At 40.7% G+C, this 26,468-nt stretch overlaps 2 protein-coding genes across 3 annotated transcripts in view; both read left to right on the top strand.

The window, feature by feature from the left end:
• The first annotated feature begins 45 nt into the window (after positions 1-45).
• LOC143017705 (uncharacterized) overlaps positions 46-26,468 on the top strand; it is a 31,025-nt gene continuing 4,602 nt past the window's right edge. Inside the window, exon 1 of the mRNA XM_076172460.1 lies at positions 46-213. Within this exon, the coding sequence (XP_076028575.1) occupies positions 61-213 (153 nt within the window). The 5' untranslated portion in view covers positions 46-60. The remainder of the gene's footprint in view (positions 214-26,468) is intronic.
• LOC143017704 (uncharacterized) lies at positions 122-26,344 on the top strand. 2 transcript variants are annotated; one of them, XM_076172459.1, is made up of 2 exons: positions 122-298; positions 23,361-26,341. In XM_076172459.1, exons 1-2 carry the CDS (start codon positions 287-289, stop codon positions 25,353-25,355), a joined length of 2,007 nt encoding a protein of 668 aa, XP_076028574.1. In that variant the 5' UTR covers positions 122-286; the 3' UTR covers positions 25,356-26,341. The 2 variants fall into 2 exon arrangements, with proteins under 2 accessions (XP_076028574.1, XP_076028573.1); XM_076172458.1 differs by lacking the exon at positions 122-298 and adding an exon at positions 15,865-15,897 and having other exon boundaries at positions 23,361-26,344.

Here is a 26,468-nt window from a genome sequence, read left to right as displayed (position 1 = left end):
ATTCCCAGTCGCCTAAAATATTTAGTCAATGTTTTATACTTTTTTACGAAGAGTAACCATATGTCCGTGATCGAGTGTTGTACGTGTCATGCACGGTCAAAGTCAGATAGTAAACATTGGTGTAAAGCTAAACACTGGCGAGAAGTAAAACTGGGAAATATATTTCACGAATTCGTGACAAGTTTGCTTGGTTATGTTAATTCCGAAGCTCAAGTGAGTGAAATAATTCGGGATTTTGAAATCAATATAACATCAAAGTTTTCTTGGACTAAGAAAGAAAAGGGCTATGGAGGTGCAGGTTAGTAACTGGAAAGTATATTACTATAAGCCAAAGGCAAGGTTCTACTAAATAACACCCGGCAACGCCCGGTAGCGACCGGCGATTTCCTTTGGTGCCCGGGCGTTGTGTAAGCCTGTTTTTTCAGTTCCAATGGTTTATATATGAATGATTTACCTACTAGTGAATTCACGAAAACAATCGTTGAATTTAGCCGGAGAAACGACGCACAAAGCAGGAAATACTTTGCTGAATTTAGCGCCCGGACCGTTGCGGTGCCGCCATCTTTGTTTATGTTGTCGTTGGAAAATGTGGAATGGCTAAATTACCGGCGGTTAGGTTAGGACCTAACCTAAACCACCGCCACTCTCCGGGCGCTAAATTCAGCAAAGGATTTTCTGTTTCGTGCGTCGTTTCTACTGGTAAATTCAGCATTTTTTTTCGTGAATTCACTAGTAAAAGAATCATTGACATGATATGACCCATTGGAACTGAAAAAAACGCACACACAACGCCCGGGCAACATAGGAAATCGCAGGTCGCTACCGGGCGTTGTCGGTCGGTGACGGGCGTTAATTAGTGCGACCCATGATAAAATACGCAAGGTAAATAATGCAAAATTTGGATAGTTGCAGTGGTAATTGAGTGTACCGAGCGGAAATCTAAAGTTAAGGTACTTATACATGCACTTTTTAATGTGATATTGATGTTTAGCTTGTTTTTTTTTCCGGATATGAATGACTTCAAGATCGTTGTTAATGACGCAGCTGTGCCAGGTACCAGCACTAAAATTCCAAGTTTGATTTATAGTTTCACCCAACCAATGATTTTGATGTGTGGCTTATGCGATTCTGGTTAGAAATGTTGATATTAATGATGGTGTACATCATATCCGTCGCAACTTTGTTTACTTAGTGAAGTTCCGAGGTCGATCCTCACAGCCGTAGTGGACTACCGCTGCTGCCAGTCCTGTTGTCCCTCCTTGTGAGGGCCAGTTAGTCTGGTATTGAGTTTTGAGAAAACCTATTGATGGCGGTGTAGCCTGTCACTGGAGGCTTGTCTGGCATCTTCCGCAGTAACCTGTCCAGTGCATGTTAGAAGCTGTCCACCAAGCATTTGGTTTTCTCTCTCACCTCTTTTGGGAGGGCGTTGAAGATTTTTGGACCCTCACGGCCTAGGCTGGTTGCCAGTAGGGTCTTAATCCTTTCCAAGGTTCTTGGTGGGAGAGTTTGTCTCACACTTATGCCCATGCCTTACACTGTGGTATGGTTTGATTGTTGAGGGCGTGGGGTCCAGAACAAGTCCCTCTAGGATTTTCCATGTGCAAATGGCCCTATATCTTTCTCTCCTCCTTTGTTGGGAGTAGAGACCTAGTGCTCCCAGGCGATCCCAATAGTTGAGATCTTGCATCCCTCTTATATGCCTGGTGTAATTCCTTTGGACAGCTTCAAGCATTTGGATGTCTCCGCATATGTAGGTATGCGCGAAAACAAGCGCGGCGCTACGATCGTGCTAGCACTGTTTACAACGCCATATTTTGCGACCTGTTGGATTTTGTTTGGCTTAGTTTGAATGCTTTGAGCATTCAGCGTATGTGCAGGATATTCAAATTACCTTATTGTGCAAGTGTATGCCCGATTCTTCAAAAGCAAATAAATATTCATAGATTCAAACATAAATTTGGTTATCAACCTCGGCAAATTAGTTTTCAGAGTGAAAATATTAAGGTAAGACATCAATAACATAATATTTTAATATAATAACATTGTTTTTTACCTATTTTCTCCCGTATATGAGCAGCTCAAGATCGTTGGGTAATATACACTTGGTGATTTTTTTACCCAAAAATCTTCACATGCCAAGTTGCATGTGCGCTGAATGGCCTACCGGCTCCGCTGTTTGGCCTTCAAGCCAAAAATTCCATAAATCAATCAATCAACCAAGTTGCATGTCAATTGGGCCAGTGGTTTGGATTTTATTGATTATTTCTAAATTGACAACAGTTGCCATGACAACATTATAGGTGTTAGTAAGAATGGTATAAGAAGAAAGTCCTGCAATGTTAATGCTCGGGTGATTTATTGACCCATAAATGTTATGGGTAAATAAATCACCTGAGCATGTCATTAACATTGCAGGACCTTCTTCATATACCATTCTTACTAACACCTATCATGTTGCCATGGCAACTGTTGTCAAGTTAGAAATAATCAATAAAATCCAAACCACTGGCCCAATTGACATGCAACTAGGCATGTGAAGGTTTTTGGGTCAACAAATCACCAAGTGTATAATACCCAATGATCTTGAGCTGCTTATAACTGGGAGAAAATAGGTTAAATAACAGTTTTCTTACATTAAAATAATATTTTATTGATGCCTTACCGTAATATTTTTACTCGGAAAACTAATTTGCCAAGGTTGGTAACAAAATTTGTGTTTGGATCGGTGAATATTTGTTTGCTTTTGAAGAATCGGGTTTTATGATAAAACCTTCACATGCCAAGTTACATGTCAATTGGACCAGTGGTTTGGATTTTATTGATTATTTCTAAATTGACAACAGTTAACATGGCAACATGAGAGGTGTTAGTAAGAATGGTATAAGAAGAAGGTCCTGCAATGTTATTGACATGCTCAGGTGATTTATTGACCCATAAAACCTTTACATGCCAAGTTGCATGTCAATTGGGCCAGTGGTTTGGATTTTATAGATTATTTCTAAATTTCTAAATTGACAACAGTTGTCATGGCAACATGATAGGTGTTAGTAAGAATGGTATAAGAAGGTCCTGCAATGTTAATGACATGCTCAGGTGATTTGTTGACCCATAAAACCTTCACATGCCAAGTTGCATGTCAATTGGGCCAGCGGTTTGGATTTTATTGATTATTTCTAAATTGACAACAGTTGCCATGGCAACATGATAGGTGTTAGTAAGAATGGTATAAGAAAAAGGTCCTGCAATGTTAATGACATGCTCAGGTGATTTGTTAACCCATAAAACCAAGTTGCATGTTAATTGGGCCAGCGGTTTGGATTTTATAGATTATTTCTAAATTGACAACAGTTGCCATGGCAACATGATAGGTGTTAGTAAGAATGGTATAAGAAGAAGGCCCTGCAAGGTGATTTGTTGACCCATAAAACCTTCACATGCCAAGTTGCATGTCCATTGGGCCAGCGGTTTGTATTTTATTGATTATTTCTAAATTGACAACAGTTGCCATGGCAACGTGATAGGTGTTAGTAAGAATGGTATAAGAAGGTCCCGCAATGCTGTTGACATGCTCAGGTGATTTATTGGCCCATAAAACCTTCATATGCCAAGTTGCATGTCAATTGAGCCAGTGGTTTGGATTTTATTGATGATAATCTGAAAATTGACAACTTCATGGTTGCCATGAAAAGGTAAATGTGGTATGATGGAGATGTCTCACATTATTTTTGACATGCTCGTGTGATTTGTTGGTCCTTAAAACCCAAGCATTCTGAATTTTAATAAAATTGGACCAGTGGTTTAGAGTTAATGTATATTTCTTTACTGAAATCTTTACAAATTACCACCCTTAATTCTAACATTTTGTTATGGTAAAGTCTAGCCAAAAATGCGGGCTAAAAAAATAACTCAAAAAATCGTACCTCCCTTATTTTTTAAGCTATTTCAAAAATTTAAAAAGCATTTTGTTTCTAATAAAGTTGTCTTTCATATGCAATAATAACTTAAGGGTTGAAATGTTTTTGAACATTTTGTGCCCATACCTAGCATATGTATGGTGACCCGAGTTGGTTACAATAGTCCAGGATCAGTTGAATAAATGACTTCCAGAGGGTAAGCATCACTTGAACCTCTCTTGATGAGAAAGTCCTTAGTACCCAGGTAGCCATCCCTCTTGCTCTTTTCACTGACTGCATGATGTGGTGCTGGAAAGTGGCATCATCACTTAAGTGAATGCCCAGGCTTTTTACATGGGCTTTGGGTGTGATTTTCATACCTCTTTCCATGTGCAGTTCAGTGTTGTCTTTAATGCCTTGGTTTGTGCCATATCTAAAGACCTCAAACTTCTCTTCATTGAATTGCATGTTGCTGTCATTGGCCCATGCATAAACTGAGTTGAGATCGTCTTGTAAATGTTGCACGTCCCCACTTTCCCACACTGCACGGCTGATGTGGGTATCATCGGCAAATGTGTACTTTTCAAGTAATTAATTATTGAAGTCTGCTCCCCAATGATCTGGGGGGACCTGTGGGAAATCGGGGTTTTTGGGTGGGGAGCACTAATAAATCGAGTAATGCGCGTTGCAAAACAGGTATAAAATTAACAAGAACACATAAAAAAAGATATAAAAAACACAAGTTTCACCTTTGAGGGCCAGAGTGTGGTCGGCTAACATGAGCGGTAGCCATGTTTGTTTACCAATGATTCGAAATATTTCTCGCTATACCCGCTACATTTAGAGAAGGCCACTCCACCCACGCAGGAGTTGCTAACCGTAAACTAACGTAACCATTAGGTTAGGTTATGTTAAGCTACGTTAGGTTTGGTTAGGTTACGTTAGGTTTGGTTAGGTTACGTTAGGTTTGGTTAGGTTACGTTAGGTTACGTTACGTTAGGTTACGTTACGTTAGGTTTGGTTACGTTAGGTTTGGTTAGGTTACGTTAGGTTTGGTTAGGTTACGTTAGGTTTGGTTAGGTTACGTTAGGTTTGGTTAGGTTACGTTAGGTTTGGTTAGGTTACGTTAGGTTTGGTTAGGTTACGTTAGGTTTGGTTAGGTTACGTTAGGTTTGGTTAGGTTACGTTAGGTTTGGTTAGGTTACGTTAGGTTTGGTTAGGTTACGTTAGGTTTGGTTAGGTTACGTTAGGTTTGGTTAGGTTACGTTAGGTTTGGTTAGGTTACGTTAGGTTTGGTTAGGTTACGTTAGGTTTGGTTAGGTTACGTTAGGTTTGGTTAGGTTACGTTAGGTTTGGTTAGGTTACGTTAGGTTTGGTTAGGTTACGTTAGGTTTGGTTAGGTTACGTTAGGTTTGGTTAGGTTACGTTAGGTTTGGTTAGGTTACGTTAGGTTTGGTTAGGTTACGTTAGGTTTGGTTAGGTTACGTTAGGTTACGTTAGGTTTGGTTAGGTTAGGTTAGGTTTGGTTTGGTTACGTTAGGTTTGGTTAGGTTTGGTTAGGTTACGTTAGGTTTGGTTAGGTTACGTTAGGTTTGGTTAGGTTACGTTAGGTTTGGTTAGGTTAGGTTACGTTAGGTTTGGTTAGGTTACGTTAGGTTTGGTTAGGTTACGTTAGGTTTGGTTAGGTTACGTTAGGTTTGGTTAGGTTACGTTAGGTTTGGTTAGGTTACGTTAGGTTTGGTTAGGTTACGTTAGGTTTGGTTAGGTTACGTTAGGTTTGGTTAGGTTACGTTAGGTTTGGTTAGGTTACGTTAGGTTTGGTTAGGTTACGTTAGGTTTGGTTAGGTTACGTTAGGTTTGGTTAGGTTACGTTAGGTTTGGTTAGGTTACGTTAGGTTTGGTTAGGTTACGTTAGGTTTGGTTAGGTTTGGTTAGGTTAGGTTAGGTTTGGTTAGGTTTGGTTAGGTTACGTTAGGTTTGGTTACGTTAGGTTAGGCTAAGTTTGGTTAGGTTTGGCTAAGTTAGGTTTGATTTGGTTAGGTTAGGTTTGGTTAGGTTTAGTTAGGTTACGTTAGGTTACGTTAGGTTAGGTTAGGTTACGTTTTGTTAGGTTAGGTTACGTTAGGTTTGGTTAGGTTACGTTAGGTTTGGTTAGGTTACGTTAGGTTACATTAGGTTAGGTTTGGTTAGGTTAGGTTACGTTAGGTTTGGTTAGGTTAGGTTACGTTAGGCTTGGTTAGGTTAGGTTACGTTAGGCTTGGTTAGGTTAGGTTACGTTAGGCTTGGTTAGGTTAGGTTACGTTAGGCTTGGTTAGGTTAGGTTACGTTAGGCTTGGTTAGGTTAGGTTACGTTAGGCTTGGTTAGGTTAGGTTACGTTAGGCTTGGTTAGGTTAGGTTACGTTAGGCTTGGTTAGGTTAGGTTATGTTAGGCTTGGTTAGGTTAGGTTATGTTAGGCTTGGTTAGGTTAGGTTATGTTAGGCTTGGTTAGGTTAGGTTATGTTAGGCTTGGTTAGGTTAGGTTATGTTAGGCTTGGTTAGGTTAGGTTATGTTAGGCTTGGTTAGGTTAGGTTATGTTAGGCTTGGTTACTTTAGGTTTGGTTAGGATAGGTTAAGTTTGGTTAGGTTGTGTTATGTAAGGTTTGGTTAGATTATGTTAGGATAGGTTAGTTTATGGTTAGCAACTCCTGCGCGGGTGGAGTGGCCTTCTCTAAATGTAGCGGATATACATACATACATATACCAAGGCTTTTTCCCCCTTCCAAGGGAGGTAGCTAAAAAGGGAAAGGCATAAAAACACTCCCACCCATTTCATCCCTAAATACACTCCACACCCCTCCCACCCTCCCTCTCATCTGAGCACCTCCTGGATGACGGGTCATCCCTGCACCCTGCCCACCGCCCTGAGTCAGAAGCAGTGTTGCAAGACACAGCACATCCACAGCAAGGCCGCTTCATTTAATCGGCGACCCCCCCTCTCCGTCCCCCCTTGCATATAAGGAGAGGACGGGGAGAAATCCCTTCGGGCTGCGTCAAAATTTACTCACACATGCAATCACAACATCATCCATATACAACCATTCTCCACTCACCTCTGTCTTCCGTCCTCTCCCTTCCTTCCTCAACAGACATTCCCCTCTTCCCCAAAGCCCCCTTCACCCCATCCATCCACCTCATCCTAGGACGTCCCCTCATGTTCACTCCCTCCACATCTGCCTTCCATACCTCTTTTCCTAGTCTTTCTTCACTCATTCTTTCCATGTGTCCAAACCATCCTAATATTCTTTCATCAACCCTATCTCCCAAATCCTTTTTCACCCCTGTTCTCCTCCTCACCTCCTCATTTCTCACTCTATCCAGCCTAGTAACCCCCACCTCGCGGATATAGCGAGAAATATTTCGAATAGTTGGTAAACAAACATGGCTACCACTCGCATTAGCCGACCACACTCTGGCCCCCAAAGGTGATTTTATCTTTTTTATGTGTTCTTGTTAATTTTATCCCTGTTTTGCAACGTGTATTACTCAATTTATTAGTGCTCCCCACCCAAAAACCCTGATTTCCCACAGGTCCCCCCAGATCGTTGGGGAGATGTAGGCATAAGTGCATAACTTCAATAATTAATTACTTGAAAAGTATGCATTTGCTACGAAAATTATCTACACCATCGTTCATATCACAACATTTCTCCAGAAACACATAAGCCACATATCAAAATCGATGGTTGGGTGAAACTATAAATTGACCACACCTTGAATCATGAAATTTTCATCCAAAAATCAAGTTTTAGATATGGGTATATTTGAATAATATAAATATCCTAAAAGCAAAATATGAATTACTTTTTCCTCCCCAGCATAATGGACAGAGAACAGCCTTTATTTTATGTACTACTAAGTGAGGGATACCTGACTCCATGAGTAATACCATCCAAATCTGAGTTCACTCATAACAGTTCTAACCTCCCCCCCCCTTTTTTCCCTTCTGAAGTTTAGTCTAGTATAACAACGTTTGATGTTACAAATTGGTTTCCACCTTTGTTTTGCTAGTCATAGTACGGTATATGTCTCGGGTAGGGTCCGAGAACAGTTAAGATCTGACCATAATACAAGCCTGGTGAATCAGGGCACCAGGCAACAAGGTAATTGGACTTTTTCCTTGTTCTCCTTGTTGTTTTATTCATACAAGTACTGGTCCCCTGCACCCTACCTCTGGTGCTTCAGGTTATAATGTACTACCTCCTAGTGCTCATACTACTTGCCCACTCTGTCCTGAGATACAAGTAAAATTTTAGAATTAATTAATAGGTGACCCTAGCTGCAATGTAGCATTCACTATAACATGTTGATACAGCTGTAGAATAATGTAGTATATCATTAATGGTACTATGATATGGTACTCATTCATACTGTTTTGTTACAATTTAACATTATTTTGTTCCTTTGCTTACTGCAATGTTCCTTATTGTGATGGTCCCCTTAACCCCCTATGTATGTTGTCTGTGTGACTTAGTGTAGAATAACAATCTAATGAGGACCACAATGGAAATAAGTGTACATGCTTTTTTTGTGTTATCCTTGGCAATTTTCAATTATTATTTTGAACTATGTGGTCTTGTCATTATCTGCACTCCATGTATATTGATTCTTTGCCAAATAAAGTCTATATGTCTATATATCTATGGAGGGAGTTTTAAGGGCCCGGGAGGTGTGTCAATTTAAATGGCTCATGCAAGAATAGGCCCTAAATATCTATAGATATGTCTTGTTTCTGCTTGTCTAATTCCATGAAATGGCTATATTTTTGTACATTGGCATCATCATGACTACTTCTTCTGTGTGGTGTGCACAGCATGCTTCAAGCCTAAATTACCCATCAAACATCAGAGTAGATTGATGCATAAACACCTAACTGACTGTGGCGATATTGTGTTCCTGTGCTGCTGTTTGCCTTATTTCCTGGACATTACTACACTTACAAGATGTCCAATCATCAACTGCATCAGGATGAAGAGGAAAACCAAGGAAAAGATTAAAAAATTGAGCCAAAAGTGGAATGAAAGTTGTACTAGAAGGAAGGGAAGGTGTGAGAGGCTTGGAGGAGGGATGCCACCGCTTCACGTGTCACCACCACCACCACTGCCAACACCATCTCCACCACCAAATACCATGTCATGTTCACACTGTGATCATGGTGAAACTGTGCTACGCATCTCTTTCACTGCGACCTACATAGACACGGGCCTAAGCATAAAGCGATGTAGGGCTGGCAGCGGAGGAACAATGAACTTTTTTCACCGCGACCTATATGGGTGTGAGTACTACACACGAAGGTACTCGTGGGTCGGCAGTGGAAGAGTACAAAATCAGGGCCTTTTGCCAGCAGAGGTCAAAGGGCACGTAAATCAAACCAAGCAAGGAATTAGAAACACCCCATTTCCTTGCCATATTAACTTTTAGGATAAGATATAAAGTAGTGACTATATTGGAAGCCCTCTTCACATACATACATATACCAAGGCTCCCCTTACAAGGGAGGTAGCCAAAAAGGAAAAGGCATAAAATCATTCCCACCCATTCCACCCCTGAATACACTCCACACCCCTCCACCCTCCCTCTCATCTTAGCACCTCCTGGATGATGGGTCATCCCTGCACCTTGTCCACTGCCCTGGGTCAGAAGCAGTGTCGCATGACACAACACATCCACAGCAAGGCCGCTTCATTAAATCGGCGACCCCCCCTCTCCGACCCCCCATACACAAAAATAAAAATACTTGTGAAATGTGTGGAACTGGGTAAATAGGAATAGGACAATTTAATTAGATGTATGTAGGCACATGTGTCATGGCACTGGTGTTGTACAGTTGTATAAAAAAGGAGGGCGAGCACTTTCTGCAAGATTACCGCGCCCGCACTGTTTCCACCGATTAATTAGTAAGATTAACTTGTATAATTATAGACAGTAAATTTAGTGATTGCACTCCACCTTCTTTCTTTATCCCAGTGAAGTTAGATTGTTCATATGAGGCTAATTGTCGACCTAGGAATCTGGATTGCGGGAACTACTCGAATCCTGGGTTATGATTCGATGTATCAACTCAAATACACAGCTAACAAAGTGCTTTCTTCCATATGAAGGGAAGAAGATGAGGGAAATTCAGGAGGAGGAAGAGAAAATATCTGGACAAGGAGGAACATACGGGGCTGGGATTGTGCCTGTGTAGAATAATCAAACACCATTTTGGTAAGCTTTGTTGTTGACCAGAGGAAAAGCACTCATTGCTGGTAAAAGTAAACCACTCTGCAATGATTTGACAAAGTGATGACACCCCAGTAGTGAGATTTTAAACCGGTAAAAGCGCAAAATCTTCAATTATGAAAAGGACTCCTTGGTGAATAACAAATACATTTTAATGTAATATATATAGTAGATATATATGGAAATATTTACTGTCAACTTATTCAATATACATTATATAATGTGTGAATATAATAAAAACTGCACAATAAATAATAAAGATATACAATGCTGAAAGCTTTAAATGCTCGTATCTCAAAACCACAAATATTTGCAATTAAAAATATGCCAAAAATTATTAATCAATTGTAGCAGCCTGAAAATGCTTCTGATAATGTATAATAGGTACCGGTATATTTTTATTCCCATGCCTTTTTATATATATATATATATATATATATATATATATATATATAGAAAAACATTGAAGTGGAAAAAAATGAGGAAAAAAGGGGTGATGTAAGTGACCATACTTACGACACCTATATCTCATGTCGTATAGCGAATTTTTAAAAAAGCAGGTGTGAAAGTGTTTATAGGATCTTTAAGTATTACCATGAAAAAGCAGAAGTCTGTAGTACAAACGATACAACATACGTATTCGATTACATAAAAAAGAATTATGACGTCAAGATGTAGCAAGTTCTCAGGTTCATAATACATTTCTACCTATATTTTAAACAAAACCTGAAAGTTTCAAGTTGAAAGACTAAACTTTTTTTGTTAAGGTGTTCTTGTTGCATATAAAAGACTTTTTCATTACAAACAAAATGCTTTCTCAATTATTGAAATACATTTGAAGTTTTCTGTGATTCTGGATTTTTGGCTTGACTGACTTAAAATGTGAGAAGTAGACATACACAGGTAACTCAGGTGAAGATTTTGGCAAAGAAATAAACATAAACTCTAAATCACTGGTCCAATTTTAATGAAACTTGGAATTTATGGGCATGTCAAAAACAATGTGGGACATCTGCATCGTACCAAATTTGCATTTCCATGGTAACGATTAAATTGTCAATAATTATCCATAAAATCCAAACCACTGGTCCAATTTAAATGTAACTTGGCTTATGAAGGTTTTATGGGTCAACAAATCACCTGAGCATATAAGAACATAAGAATAAAGGAGACTGCAAGAGACCATAAGGCCTACACTAGCCAGCTCCGTATCCATCACCACCTGTCATCCCCATCCATAAAGTTGTTTAATCGTTTTTTAAAACAACTGATAGTTTCAGCGCTTACTACATGGTTACTAAGTTTATTCCATTCATCGACCACCCTATTAGTAAACCAATTCTTGCCTATTTCCTTCTTAAATGTAAATTTGTCCAGTTTATACCCATTACTGCGAGTCCTGCTGTTGTTTTATTATGACCTTGTTTGCTTCACCCTTGTTATAGCCTTTGATCCACTTGAACGCTTCTATTAGATCACCCCGCACTCAACGTCTTTCCAGAGAGTGTAAGTTTAGGTGCCTAAGCCTCTCTTCGTAAGGCAAATTTCCGAGTCCATGTATCATTTTGGTCATTCTTCTCTGTACTGATTCTAGTGAATTGATGTCCATTTTGTAGGACAGAGACCAAAACTGTACTGCGTAGTCAAGGATGGGTCTAACTATCGCTAGATAGAGTTTAATAATTACCTCTGCACTTCTATTCGTTACCGTCCTAGCAATGAAGCCTAATGCTTTGTTAGCTTTATTTCTGGTGCTAATGCACTGCTTCCTGGTTTTGAGGTCCGGACTCACCAGAACACCCAAGTCCCTCTAGCACTCAGATTTTTCTAAAAACATGTTATCTAAATTGTATCTATTTTCAGGGTTGTGTAGCCCTACGTTTAACACGCTACACTTTGAGATATTGAAGTTCATTTGCCATTTTACCGACCATGTTAACAACTTATTAAGATCATCCTGCAGAATCTCTGCGTCGTCTCCTGACCTAATTAGGTGTCCTATTTTAGTGTCGTCCGCAAACTTACTAACATCACTATTTATCCCATCGTCTAAGTCGTTTATGTACTTAATGAACAATAAGGGACCCAAAACCGAGCCCTGGGGGACCCCGCTAGTAACATTGCCCCACCTAGATTTTATTCCATTTATGGTGACCCACTGTTTTCTGTTACTAATCCAAGCTCTAATCCATTCTAACACTTTTCCTCCTATGCCATGGGCTTTGATTTTATTTAGTAGTCTCCGGTGTGGTACCTTGTCGAACACTTTGCTAAAGTCAAGGTAAATAACATCGTAATTTTCATTGTTATCTGACGCCTTATATACTTTAGTGTAAAAGGATAGAAGATTAGTCACACATGACTTACCCTTGGGGAAACCATGCTGTGAATCACAAATTAAATTATGTCCTTCAATGTGTTCTCTGAGTCTATTTACTATTATTGATTCAAGCATTTTTCCTATAACCGATGTCAAACTGATTGGCCTGTAGTTCCATATAGACGATCTATCTCCCTTCTTAAAAACAAGAACAAGGTTTGCCTGCCTCCAAGCAGTTGGAACAAAACCCAGTGTCTACCAATTTATTGAATATTTCAGTTAAATGGTCGCAGATTTCAAATTTACACTCCTTAAGCATTCTTAGAAAAATTTCGTCTGGACCCGGAGATTTTGTAGCTTTAAGTCTGTCAATCTGCTTGACTACTTCTTTACTAATGCTGATATGAGATAGACTACTTTCTTCATCCCCTCTGAAAATCGGATCGTAGTCAGGTACTTTATCTAACCTCTCATCAGTAAACGCCAATAGAAAATAATTGTTAAACTCCTCACTCATTTTTTCTTCCGATTCTATCATGACATTTTCTTCGTTTTTAATTGGTCCTATTCTTTCTTTATTTTTTGTTCTATAGAGGTGAAAGAAACCCTTTGGGTTGGATTTTGCTTGACTGGCAACCTTGATTTCATAATTACGTTTTGCTGAACGTGTATTTCTTTTAACCAGCTTTGCCATTTCATTATATCTTGATCTAAGGTGTGATTCCCTGTTCTTTATTTTTACGTAAAGTCCTCTTTTCATTCCAATCTCGTTTCAATCTGTTCGTCATCCATTTGGGAGTATTACTATTTTTCCGTATTGGTTTTAGGGGGATAAATGTGTTTTGTGCATTAATAATTAGATCAGTCAGATTGCTATACATTTCTTTTAAATCGCTGACCTGACTGTTGGGCCCTCGCCCCCAATTGACCTGACCTAAGGTATGCATATTACCATCTGTGACCCAGACCTCACTCCCAGCCCCGCTCCGAGAACCAAGAATGTTCCAAACATTCGTATGGTATTTCGTATTCAATTTCAAATAGGTTTTTATATTGTCAAATATTGTTTTCCTGAAGTCAGGTACTTGAACATTATTCGTACTTTTTAATTTTTTCCCAAATAACATTAAATCTTATTTCTTGATGATCGCTAGAGCCTAGACTATCTCCCACTATTACGCTGCTAATTTGACGCAGCCTGAAGGGATTTCTCCCCGTCCTCTCCTTTTATGCAATGGGGGGACAGAGAGGGGGGGTCGCCGATTTAATGAAGCGGCCTTGCTGTGGATGTGCTGTGTCATGCGACACTGCTTCTGACCCAGGGCAGTGGACAAGGTGCAGGGATGACCCGTCATCCAGGAGGTGCTAAGATAAGAGGGAGGGTGGAGGTGTGTGGAGTGTATTCAGGGATGGAATGGGTGGAAATTATTTTATGCCTTTCCCTTTTTGGCTACCTCCCTTGTAAGGGGGAAAAAGCCTTGGTATATGTATGTATGTAATTTGGTGCTAATTATTGATTAAAATTAAGTCCAGGGTATTTTGTCCCCTTGTAGGATCAGTAATCACTTGTTTTAGGAAATTATCATGCACCACATCTAGGAATTTCTTCGCTTCATGATCACCTATTAAAGTTTCCCAGTCAATGTTTCAATAATTAAAATCTCCCATGATCACGTTTTTGTACTGGGATGCTCTATGAATTTCATGAATCAGGGGATCAGTCTGCTCAGCGCTGAGGTAAGGAGGTCTATACAAGATGCCAATAATAACTTTCTTATTCTTGCCTATAATCTCTACCCAAATAGATTCCGTACAGTCCTCTTCCTTAATCGAATTGTTGATAATACAGTTTAATGTATTTTTAACGAAAAGTGCTACACTTCCCCCATTCCTGCCAACCCTATCCTTATGAAAAAACTTATATCCTTCTATTTCGATTTCCGGAAGGAAATGTTTATCAGCCATGTTGATCCAGGATTCAGTAATAGCTATAATATCGAAATTTTCTATGCATGCTTTACCTTGCAGCAAATTAATTTTGTTAATTATGCTCCTGCTATTTGTATAGTAAACTTTAAGTTTATCTTCCCTCCACCTGCTTTGGTGATTCTTTACACAGTCCTTCTCTAAGTTGCTTCTATTGCCTAAACTATATTCCTATACTTCCCCCCCTACTCTCACGTAATCTACCCGAAAAAACCCTGTAGGATGCCTACTTCTCGCTCAAGGGATTCAGCAAGGAACCGAAATCCTCTGGGAGACAAGTGCACTCCGTCCCTTGTGTATAGGTGATTCTTACCATAAAAGCTGTCCCAGTTGTCGACAAATGCCCATCCATTGGCCTTACAATGTTTTGCCAGCCTGCAATTCATTGCAATATCCCTGGAATGCCACATGCCTCCAACTCTATGCCTAGGAAGGATTCCACATACTACAGGAACACCTTCCCTATTTCTAATCTTGTCTAGCGCATCCCGGTACCGCGCAAATAATTCCTCACTCCCTAATTTACCTATATCATTTCCTCCGGCACTCAAGCAAACTACTGGGTCCTTTCCTTCCCCTACTAGACACTCTTCAATCCTATCTCTAACATCTCCTATGCCCGCGCTGGGGAAACACACCTGCGTCCTATGTTTCCTATCTTTGTCGCAGAAAACCCTGTCTAAATACCTCACTTGACTGTCACCTACTACCAAAATCTTACCTGTTGGCAGGGATCCAACGTCTGCCCTTTCCTTCTTCTCTTGGATTTCATTAGTTTCTTCTTCCTGCAGATTTGCCAGTATTTGAAACAAGTTCTTTCATTTCAACAGTGTAGGAGTAAGACCTTCCTTTTATGCTATTCTAACACTGATCGTGTTACCATGGCAATGATGAAGATAGTACATGTAAATCCATGGGCGGCATCACCATCGTGGATGGAGTTTTGCTGCTGTAATTTTGAGCAACCCATTTGACTAGATTCTCCTCTGAGTTTGAACTTTGGTAACATTCAATGCATGTATAGGTGGTTCAGAATGTCTGTATTATTTTAGTTGTGCACATATACATAATATAGCATTGGAAAATTAGATAATTTTGTGAATTATAATATAATAATAAAATATAATTCTTGGCAGAAATAAAAAACAAAAAACCTTGCTACAAGCAAATTTACTAACGAACGAAGCCACTAGGATACAGTATGGATGCCATGCCAGTCCAGTCACTATCAGATGACTGCTTTTACGATGTGGACCGGGTGTTCTCCAACTCCAGGGGACGTTAATAAGCGTTGTTACAAAGACAATAGGGCTTCCTTGGACTTTATGAGAGAACACGGGCTTCTGCCGGCATCTGTTAATTGCCTCAGGTACAATAATAATCAGGCAGTCAGCATCTGTGACATCAACGACAACCCAGATGAGCTTTAGAATTGAGGTACCGAATTACTAAACATTGGTTAGGTTATGTAAGTTTGTTAGGCTAAGGTAGGTGGGTTAATTTAGGTTAGGTTAGAATAGACTAATTTATCATCCTTTCATTTCTTCAACCTCAGCACCTATCCAAACAAACATGGTGTCATTCAACAGCTGTGATGTTGTTCATTGGAAAATAGGTTTTAGCAACTTTTTTGTTATTAATTTCCACCAAGAATATTGCATATTATGTTTCTCTATTATAATTTAGGCGATTAATTTTTTATTGTTATATCATGTAGGTGTGCACAACTAAAGTTTTATCATCCTGTTCTAGAAGTATAGATTCAGTTCTTCAAAAATAGTAAGATTGCCGCTACATGGCATCTAGTGGCAAAAGCTGATTTTCCGGCAACAAATGCACAGCCACAACATAAACAACAATCTTGAAGTCACTCAAATCCAGAAAAAAAAGACAAAAAAAAAAAAACACAAATATCACATTAAAAACTGTTTATATAGCTGCCTTCCCTTTAGATTATGTTTAAGTCAGTGAAAATCCTTCTACTTTTGAAGAACTGAATCTAAACTTCTAGAACAGGAAGACTTTGAACCAACTGTGCATGTGTTGAATGCTACCATTTTTCAAACTCAAGGTGAAGCCAGTTGAAAGGGTCGCAAAAAATGGCAGCGGAAAAGTTCTGTCTGTTATATTGGTGCCACCAGTAGATGTGCTGGTCCCTAGCGGTGCATTTGCTGACGAAAAATGTGTTTTGGATCGTCAGGTTTTGCCGCTAGATGATGTGTTAGTAGTTATTAGCTTTTGTCATTATATTTTTTGAGTTGGTTCATGATATGACTAGATTATTACTTTTTGGGTATATTTTTAGAAGTGCACAATTATGCAATATAGTAATAGTAAATTGAATTATATGATATTGTAAATTATAATACATCAACATATTATACTTTATTCTTGTCAGAAATCAATAATTGAAACAATTGCTAAAAGCTATTAACAAATTATCAATCAATCAATCAAATCAGCCATCCCGAGTCCACTGCTGAACAAAGGGCTCCTTCATAGCGTTCCATGATTCACACAACTGCGCCAGCCTCTGCCACAGCACTTCTGCAAATTTCTCTATCATTTCTCTACCTGTCTGGTCTCCCTCTTCCACGCTTCCTATCTCACAGCGTGCACTCAGTAACACACTTGCTCCATCGCTCATCAGTTGTTCGCACTAACTTACTTGCCCAATTCCACTTCCTCTCTTTTACCACCTCCACAATATCTCTCACTCCAGTCTGGTCTCTCACCCAACTTACTCTCTTTTGGTCTCTCAGTGTTATTCCCATCATTGATCTCTCCATTCTCCCCTGTGCAGTCCTTAGTTTTGTTTCTATTGCCTTCATTAATTTCAAAGTCTCACATACATATATATACCAAAGGATTTTTCCTCCTTACATGGGGGGTAGCCAAAAAGAAAAAAGGCATAGAAACTACTCCCACCCATTTCATTTCCCATATATTCCAATTCCCTCCACCCTCCTCCCTCCCTCCTATCGTGGCACCTCCTGGATGACGGGTCATCCCTGCATCCTGTCCACTGCCCTGGGTCAGAAGCAGTGTCGCAAGACACAGCACATCCACAGCAAGGCCGCTTCATAAATTCAGTGACCCCCCCCCTCTCCGTCCCTTCATGCAGGAAAGGAGAAGACGGGGAGAAATCCCTTTGGGCTGCGTCAATTTTTTTTCTCATACATACTTCCTCACCCCCCATCCCCCACCCACTTCCCCTCATGCATCACAGCCTCATCTATACACAACCCTTCTCCATTCACCCCTATCTTCTGTCCTCTCCCATCCTTCCTCTACAGATATTCCTCTCTTTTGTAAAGCCCCTTTCATCCCATCCATCCATCTCATCCTAGGATGCCCCCTCATATTCACTCCTTTCACCTCCTCCTTCCACATATCTTTGACTAATTTTTCTTCACTCATTCTTTCCATGTGTCCAAACCATCCTAATACTCTTTCATCAGCCCTATCTCCCAACTCCCTTTCCACCCCTGTTCTCCTCCTCACCTCCTCATTTCTCACACTATCTAGCCTAGTAACCCCCATCATACTTCTCAGACATTTCATCTCAAACACATTCAAACTCCTCTCTTACTCTCTTATGTTCCATGTTTCTGCCCCATACAGTGCTGTCAACACAATCACTCCATCTCCACCTTCACTCCACCTTTTCCTGCCACATTCACACCCAAGTATTTGAAACTATCCACTTCCAGTTTCTCACCCTTAATGCTCACTTCCAGCCTACTGTCACTCTCCCTTTGTACATCTCATCACCATTACTTTTGCCCACATTTATCTTCAGCTTCCTTCTTTCACACACCCTCTCAAACTCTGTCACAAACTTCCTCAATCCCTCCTCTGATCCTGCTACAAGTGCAGTGTCATCAGCAAACAACAGCTGGCTCACCTCCCACTTTTCTCCATTTTCTTTAATCATTTCCAACCCCTGACCCACTACCCTTGCATTCACCTCTTGCACCACCCCATCCATGTAAAGATTGAACAGCCAGGGTGACATAACACATCCCTGACGAAGTCCCACCTTTGCCTCAAACCATTCACTCTCTCCATTTCTAATCCTAACGCAAGCTCTACTACTCTCATAAAAACTCTTGACTGCTCTTAACAGTTTTCCTCCTATCCCATATATCTGCAGTACCTCCCACAGTGCCTTCCTGTCTACCCTGTCATAAGCCTTTTTCAGATCCATAAAAGCCCAAAAAACATCCTTACCTTTTCCTATAGCTTTCTCACATCTGTCTTACCACAAAAATCTGATCTACACATCCCCTACCTGTCCTAAAACCACACTGTTCCTCACCAATTACTCCCTCTGTTCCTCTCCTAATCCTCTCAATCAAGACCCTCCCATAAGCCTTCCCAACTACACTCAACAAGCTGATCCCACTGAAACTACTACAGTCACACTTGTCCCACTTTCCCTTGTAAAATGGAATGATGCAGGCACTCCTCCAGTCCTCCAGCACTCTACCCTCTCGTAAACAAACCTTAAATAACCTCACCAGCCAGTACTCCATAACTGTACCTCCTTTCTTCAGACATTCTGCATGGCATCCATCCAGACCAGGTGCCTTACCTGCTCTCATCATCTTAACAGCTGCTTTCACTTCATCTTTCCCTAAATCTCCTCCATTTTCCTCATTCATCACTCATTTTCTTAGCGCTTCCCACTGCAACTACCTATCCCTCCTTATCCACCTTTACATTGAACAACTCCCTAAAATACTCTGCCCACCTTCCTCTCACTGCCTTCTCTTCCATTATCATCTGTCCATCTGCACCTTTTACTTTTTCTTCTCTACTTGATTCTCCTCTTCCTCATTTAATTTCTTTCCAAAACATCTTTTTATTACTTTCAAAATTTTCTGTCTTATTCTTACCCCATTTCACATCTGCTCTCCTCTTTGCTTCCTTTATTTTATGCTTAACTTCCCTTCTCATTACTCTGTACCTCTCATACGATTCCCTCGTCCTAATTTGTAGGCAATCTATGAAAGCCTGTTTCTTCTCTTCTACACCCTTCTTTGCTTCCTCATCCCACCACTCATTACCCTTCCTTATGTTTCCTCCTGTCCTCCTTGTTCCACACACCATCCTTGCACACCTTATGACTCCCTCCTTGAACCATCCCCATTCATCCTCCACTCCTCATTCTACTCTATCCTTCACTACCTCCCACTCTTCTCTCAGCTTCTTCTTATACTCATTCTCCTTTTCTTTCTCATTTAAGCAGTTCACTCTAAGTACCTCCTTACTTTCTGCCCTTTTCCTCTTTCTCCACCTATTCTCCACTCTCAATTTACCTTCCACCAGAATATGATCTGATATTCCCCCACTCTCTCCCTTTAGAACATTTACATCCTTAACTCCTCCTACCATACTCCTGGTGACCACTGTATATTCCATTAAGGCTCTATCTGCCACCCTTCCATCCACCACCCTCTCCCATGTGTACTTATACTTGACTTTCTTCCTAAACACTGTATTTGCTATCATCAACTCTCAAGACACATCATCAATTCTCCACTACGATTTTTACCTGGAACTCCATACTTCCCAATCACTCCATCTATTGGTTCGTTTCTTACCCTAGCATTAAGATCTCCCAATACAACTACATTGACATTTCTACCTAGTCCCTCTATGCACTCATTTAAATCTACCCAAAAAGCCTCCCTTTCCTCTACGCTCATCTACCAGCACCATATGCACTTACAAAAAAACATATCTCCCTTCCCAGCTTCACCTTTATCCACATCATCCTTGAAGAAACCTCCTTCCACTCCCTACACGCTTACCTATCTCTTCGCTTACTAGTATAGCCACCCTTTCTCTCCCTCATCCCCTCTTCACTCCTGAGTACCTCAACTACACTCCCAAACCCACACTTGCCCCTTCCTTTCATTTTAGTTTCACTCAAAGCCAGCACATCCATCTTTCTTCTCACAAACATACTGCCTATCTCTTCCCTTTTACTCTCATCTGTACCACATCCACGTACATTAAAAGACCCAAACCTTAGGGTACTGGTTGAAAATCTCAGACCCTCTTATGCCTTTACTTTTTTTTAGGAATCCCCTTTGGGGCTACAGGAAGCAGGACTCCTAATCCCATCCTGTCCCATTTTTTTGTCGCCTTTTACGACTCAAGTGGAAAGACTTGGTGGTAGCATTCTTTTCCCCCACCACAGGGTAGGCGAAAAAAGGAAATGAATATTCAGAGAAATGGTACAGGACAGTAACAAGGGGTTGGGGGACAGCATGACGGAGGGACAGTCGTTGTATTAAAGTGTCATCATTTCTCTATGAACAGAGTTTTCCTCTGTCACACACAAAATGATGTGCGACTCTGGTCTGTAGGGATGCCCCATATAGACCCTAAAGTATCAACTGCATGCTACTTTGCCACAATAACATGCAGCCAATACCCCAGATGTATTATAATTTACAAAATGATTATTAAATTTTCTATTACTATATCGCGTAGGTGTGCACTTGTAAAAAATACCTTATTTTGATAGTTTCTTTGGTATTTACACATACGGTAATGAACACTGACATTATTCCACTGGGACTGATTGGTGATTAGGCATGTTTAGTGCACTTTTTATTTGTTTATGTTGACTTTAATATTGACATCACCAGTAAATTGTCATGATTATGAAATCAGCTCCTTTATTCAGATTATCATAATTGTACATACATACATACATTCATATACCAAAGGCTTTTTCCCCCTTACACGGAGGGTAGCCAAAAAGAAAAAGGCATAGAAACCACTCCCACCTATTCTATCCCCTACATACTCCACTCCACCCACCTCCCTCCCTCTCATCTTGGCACCTCCTGGATGACGTGTCATTGTTGCATCCTGTCCACTCCCCTGGGTCAGAAGCAGTGTCGCAAGACACAGCACATCCACAGCAAGACAATTTCATTAATTCGGTGATCCCCCCTCTTCATCCCCTCATGAAGAAAAGGAAAAGATGGGGAGAAATCCCTTTGGGCTGTGTCAAATTATTTCTCATACATACTTCCTCATCCCCCATCCCCCACCCACACCGCCTTATGCATCACAGCATCATCCTTCTCCATTCACCCCTATCTTCTCTCCTCTCCTGTCCTTCCTCAACAGACTTTCCCCCACTTTCCCAATGCCCCTTTTACCCCATCCATCCATCTCATCCTAGGACGCCCCTTCATATTCACTCCTTCTACCTCTGCCATCCACACCTCTTTTACTAATCTTTCTTCACTCATTCTTTCCATGTGTCCAAACCATCCTGATACTCTTTCATTAACCCTATCTCTCAACTCCCTTTCCACCCTTGTTCTCCTCCTCACCTCCTCATTTCTCATTCTATGTAGCCTAGTAACCCCTATCATACTTTTCAGACATTTCATCTCAAACACATTCAAATTCCTTCTCTCTTACCCTCTTATGTTCCATGTTTCTGCCCCATACAGTGCTATCAACACAATCACTCCTTCATAAAACTTCCTCTTAGCATCCATTCTCAGATGTCTATTTCTCATTACACTTTTTAATCTACCAAGGCATTTACTTGCTTCTCTCAATCTACATTCTACCTCCACCTGCACTCTTCCCTTTCCTGCCACATTTGCACCCAAGTATTTAAAACTATCCACTTCCTCCAGTCTTTCTCCCTTTATGCTCACTTCCAGCCTGCTGTCACTCTCTCCCCTTGTACATCCCATCACCTTATTTTGCCCACATTTATCTTCAGCTTCCTTCTTTCACACACCTTCTCAAACTCTGTCACTTACTTCCTCAATCCCTCCTCTGGTCCTGCTACAAGTGCAGTGTCATCAGCAAAGAATCACTGGCTTATTTCCCACTTTTCTCAATTTTCTTTAACCATCTCCAACCCCTGACCCACTATTGCATTCACCTCTGGCATCACCCCCATCCATGTAAGGATTGAACAGCCAGGGCAACATAACACACCCCTGACGAAGTCCTACCTTTACCTCAAACCATTCACTCCATTTCTAATACTAACACAAGCTCTACTTCTTTCGTAAAAACTCTTGACCGCTCATAACAGCTTTCCTTCTATCCCATATATCTGCAGTACCTCCCACAGTGCCTTCCTGTCTACCCTGTTGTAAGCCTTTTCCAAATCCATAAAAGCCCAAAAAACATCCTTACCTTTTTCTGCAACTTTCTCACATCTGTCTTACCACAAAAATCTGATCTACATAACCTCTACCTGTCCTAAAACCACTATTCCTCACCAATTACTCCCTCTGTTCCTCTCCTAATCCTCTCAATCAAGACCCTCCCATAAGCCTTCCCAACTACACTCAACAAGCTGATCTCTAAAACTACTACACTCACACTTGTCCCCCTTTCTCTTGTAAAACGGAACTATTCAGGCACTCCTCCAGTCCTCCAGCACTCTACCCTCTCATAAACAAACATATAACCTCACCAGCCAGTCCACCATAATTGTACCTCCTTTTTTGGGCATTCTTCAGGGCATCCATCCAACCCAGGTGCCTTACCTGCTCTCATCATCTTAACAGCTGCTTTCACTTCATCTTTCTCTATTTCTCCTCCATTTTCCTCACTCATCACTGTCATTTTTCTTAGTGCTTCAAACTGCAACTACCTTTCCCTCCCTATCCTCCTTCACATTTAGCAACTCCCTAAAATACTCTGCCCACCTTCCTCTCACTACCTTCTCTTCCATTATCATCTCTCCATCTGCACCTTTTACCTTTTCTTCTCTACTTGATTTCCCTCCTCTTACTTGATTGTAGAAAACATTAAACAAAATAACTCCTTTGAAAGTATATCAGTAAATTGGTGTAAAAGTAATATAGATTTAATTGAAAAAATTCCATATTTTTCAGGTGCCTTCAAGTTGTGAAGAATCACAAGAAACAGTCAAGGGCCCTACCTACTGGGCAGAAGATTCTGCTGGTTTTCTGGAGCAGCTGAAGTCACTGAAACCAGAACAGTTAACCAATCGAGTTGTTTGTGAGATTGTTACACGATTAAGTCGCCATCATGGACAAAAGAAAAAACAGAAGAATCTACATTTGTCATGGAAAAACATCCGAGATTGTCTTAGCATCATATATCAAGATGATTTGACTTATATTTCTGAATCACGCCTAAGAAAAGATTTTCATACAGTCAGGACGGAAAGCCAGAAGAAAATCAGAGTTGGGAAGGAAGTGAAATACCAAAATGCTTTCAGTGATTTCATGGACCAAATACATAAACTCCCACATGTATCGAGTCCTACTTTGACAAAATCTTTGTCCAAAAGTTCAGTATGTGGTCGTGAGCTAAAGAAACTATCAGTATCATTTGAGGAGGAAATAGGTGTAGAGGTGTTGGACAAATTGGTGCAGGAGTCTGCAGAGAAGGATAACTTAGAGAAAACTGTTAAGACACTGTCAAAAATGGTTGGAAAACTTGAAAGTAAAATAGAAGTTCATCGTCAAAAGGGACAGTCACTGAAGAGAATAAGTGAAGACCGGGTGAGGCTAAGGAAAATGGTAGATAAGGGGAAGTCTAAGTACTTTGAGGCTTCTAGTGACAGATGCCAGGCCAAGATACAACAGCAGGGCATGGAAAAGCATTATCAAGCAAAGATTCCATGCCTCAAACGGAAATTACAGCAGACAAAAGCTGCAGCAGAAAAAAAGGAAAATCTCAGTGATGTGTGTACCATATCAGGTGATGATGAGCTGTTATTACAGGTGACTAAGTTGTCTACCAAGTTAAAGGAGAGAGATGAGACAATTTGCATTCTTGAAAATGAATTGGTGAGGTTAAGACAGAAATTATCTGAAATGGAAGAGGACAGGCTCATCAAAAAAAGATGGAAAGAGTTAATCAAGCAGGGTGAGAGAATGAGATATGATGACGAAGACATCCCCCTGTTTTCACCGACGTCATGTGAAGCCTGTATAGCCGCCGCGATGCCAAGAAAGAAGCAGAAAACTACCAACACGGAATTTGAAGACCTCGCCAGACAGCCAGACTGCAACATCGCTGACACACCATCAAATGAGGCAGAGATCCTCATCACCAGCATCACCGAAGATTCTGACACGCCATCTGACGAGCCAGTGATCATCAGCACCAGCATCACCAAAGATTCTGACACTCCATCCGACGAGCCACACCAACTTCCAAACGCCCAACTGAACAATGGCCACTTCCTAGACACCGACCGACTGATCGAGAAGCTTCTCCAAGCCCCAACAACGGACGAGAGTGATATACCCCCTGGCATCAAGGAAAATGTTTACTTCCTACTGAATAACACGAAGAACGTGCAACGACGCAATTTGGGCAAGAAGGCAGTGTATCACGACGACTGTGGCGTCTACTCTCAGCGAGGATCGATGAAGACCCATTACTTCATACGGAACAAAGACGGCACCTACAGATATGCGGAGAAGAAGAACGGTGTGTATGTGACAACGAAGAAGAAAGAACGTGTAGAGATGCAGCCGCAGCCAAGTGAAGAGTCCATATTGGTCCTGAAACGCCTCTATTCTGAGCTGAAACGAGATCCATCATACAAGCGACGCGTGTCCTGGGCAGAGAAGTTTCCAGCAGACAAAAGAGGAGACCACGCCACACTCTGCATCGAGTACATCGGGTCCTATCCAAAAGAGACAAGTAAACACGGCAATACCAAGTCTGATGGAAGCAGCCACTATGTCCGAACGAGGCCTGAAGTAAGGGAAAATGTTGAGATCAGAAGTGAAGACAGCACCACCACTAGACATGTAAACCAAAATCGTCCTCGACGAGTCCTTCAACGCCCCGCGAGACCTGAAGCAAGTACAAAATGTGAAGTTTCGAGTGCCCAAGGAACAGCGTGACCCGACGACCCCCCGGAAAAATGTTGCTGACAACATCCAAACATTGAAATAGGTGTAGAGATGTTGGACAGATTGGTGCAGGAGTCTGCAGAGATGGATAACTTAGAGAAAACTGTTAAGACACTGTCAAAAATTGTTGGAAAACTTGAAAGTAAAATAGAAGTTCATCATCAAAAGGGACAGTCACTGAAGAGAATAAATGAGGACCAGGTGAGGCTAAGGATAATGGTAGATAAGTGGGAGTCTAAGTATAGTGAGTCCTCCTTATACAGTAATTCTTTGTTCGGTAAATTCACAGTTACAGTAATTACTACCCTCGATTCTATTTACGGTAAGAAAAATTCACAGATACGGTATCCACTCATGTTTTGGAGGTAAAATTATATATTTTGAAGAGGAAAGAGAAGGGAGAAGGTATGTCTGCCATACGGTAATTTCAATTTGCGGTAAGGTTTTCAGGAACACATATGTACTGTATAACGAGGACTCACTGTACTTTGAGGCATCTAGTGACAGACGCCGGGCCAAGATAAAACTGCAGGGCATGGAAAAGCGTTATCAAGCAAAGATTCAGTGCCTCAAACGGAAACTCCAGCAGACAAAAGCTGCAGCAGAACTAAAGAAAAACCTGTGATGTGTGTACCATATTAAGTGATGATGAGCTGTTATTACAGGTGACTAAGTTGTCTACCAAGTTAAAGGAGAGAGATAAGACAATGTGCATTCTTGAAAATGAGTTGGTGAGGTTAAAACTGAAAGTATCAGAAATGGAGGAGGACAGGCTCATCGGAAAAAGAATGTAATTACTAGTTACAAGTATCAGGCTGTATAGCGAAAGTTTACAAGGCAATACAGTAAAAGCCCTCTTATCCGGCATTCAGGTATCCGGCATATTTTATGTGTTTTTTTTATGTTAAGTTAAATGTTTGTTATGTTAAATGTTGTTAATAGTGAATAAAAGGAGTTGATTGTAGACATAGTGTTTTTGTAACCCTTCACTTATTTTAGTAACCCCCTCAGAAAAGTATAGAGAAGGTTAAAGTCTAGTGATGAACTGTATGTTGGCGAGTGAGGTGGTGTCACCGCAATCATGTGATGCTTTGTATATGTTAT

The sequence above is a fragment of the Oratosquilla oratoria genome, chromosome 33 (assembly GCF_046742065.1).
Source record: "Oratosquilla oratoria isolate Oo_2021 chromosome 33, ASM4674206v1, whole genome shotgun sequence".
Lineage (NCBI taxonomy): Eukaryota > Metazoa > Arthropoda > Malacostraca > Stomatopoda > Squillidae > Oratosquilla > Oratosquilla oratoria.
This window is presented reverse-complemented; position numbering and strand designations above follow the sequence as displayed.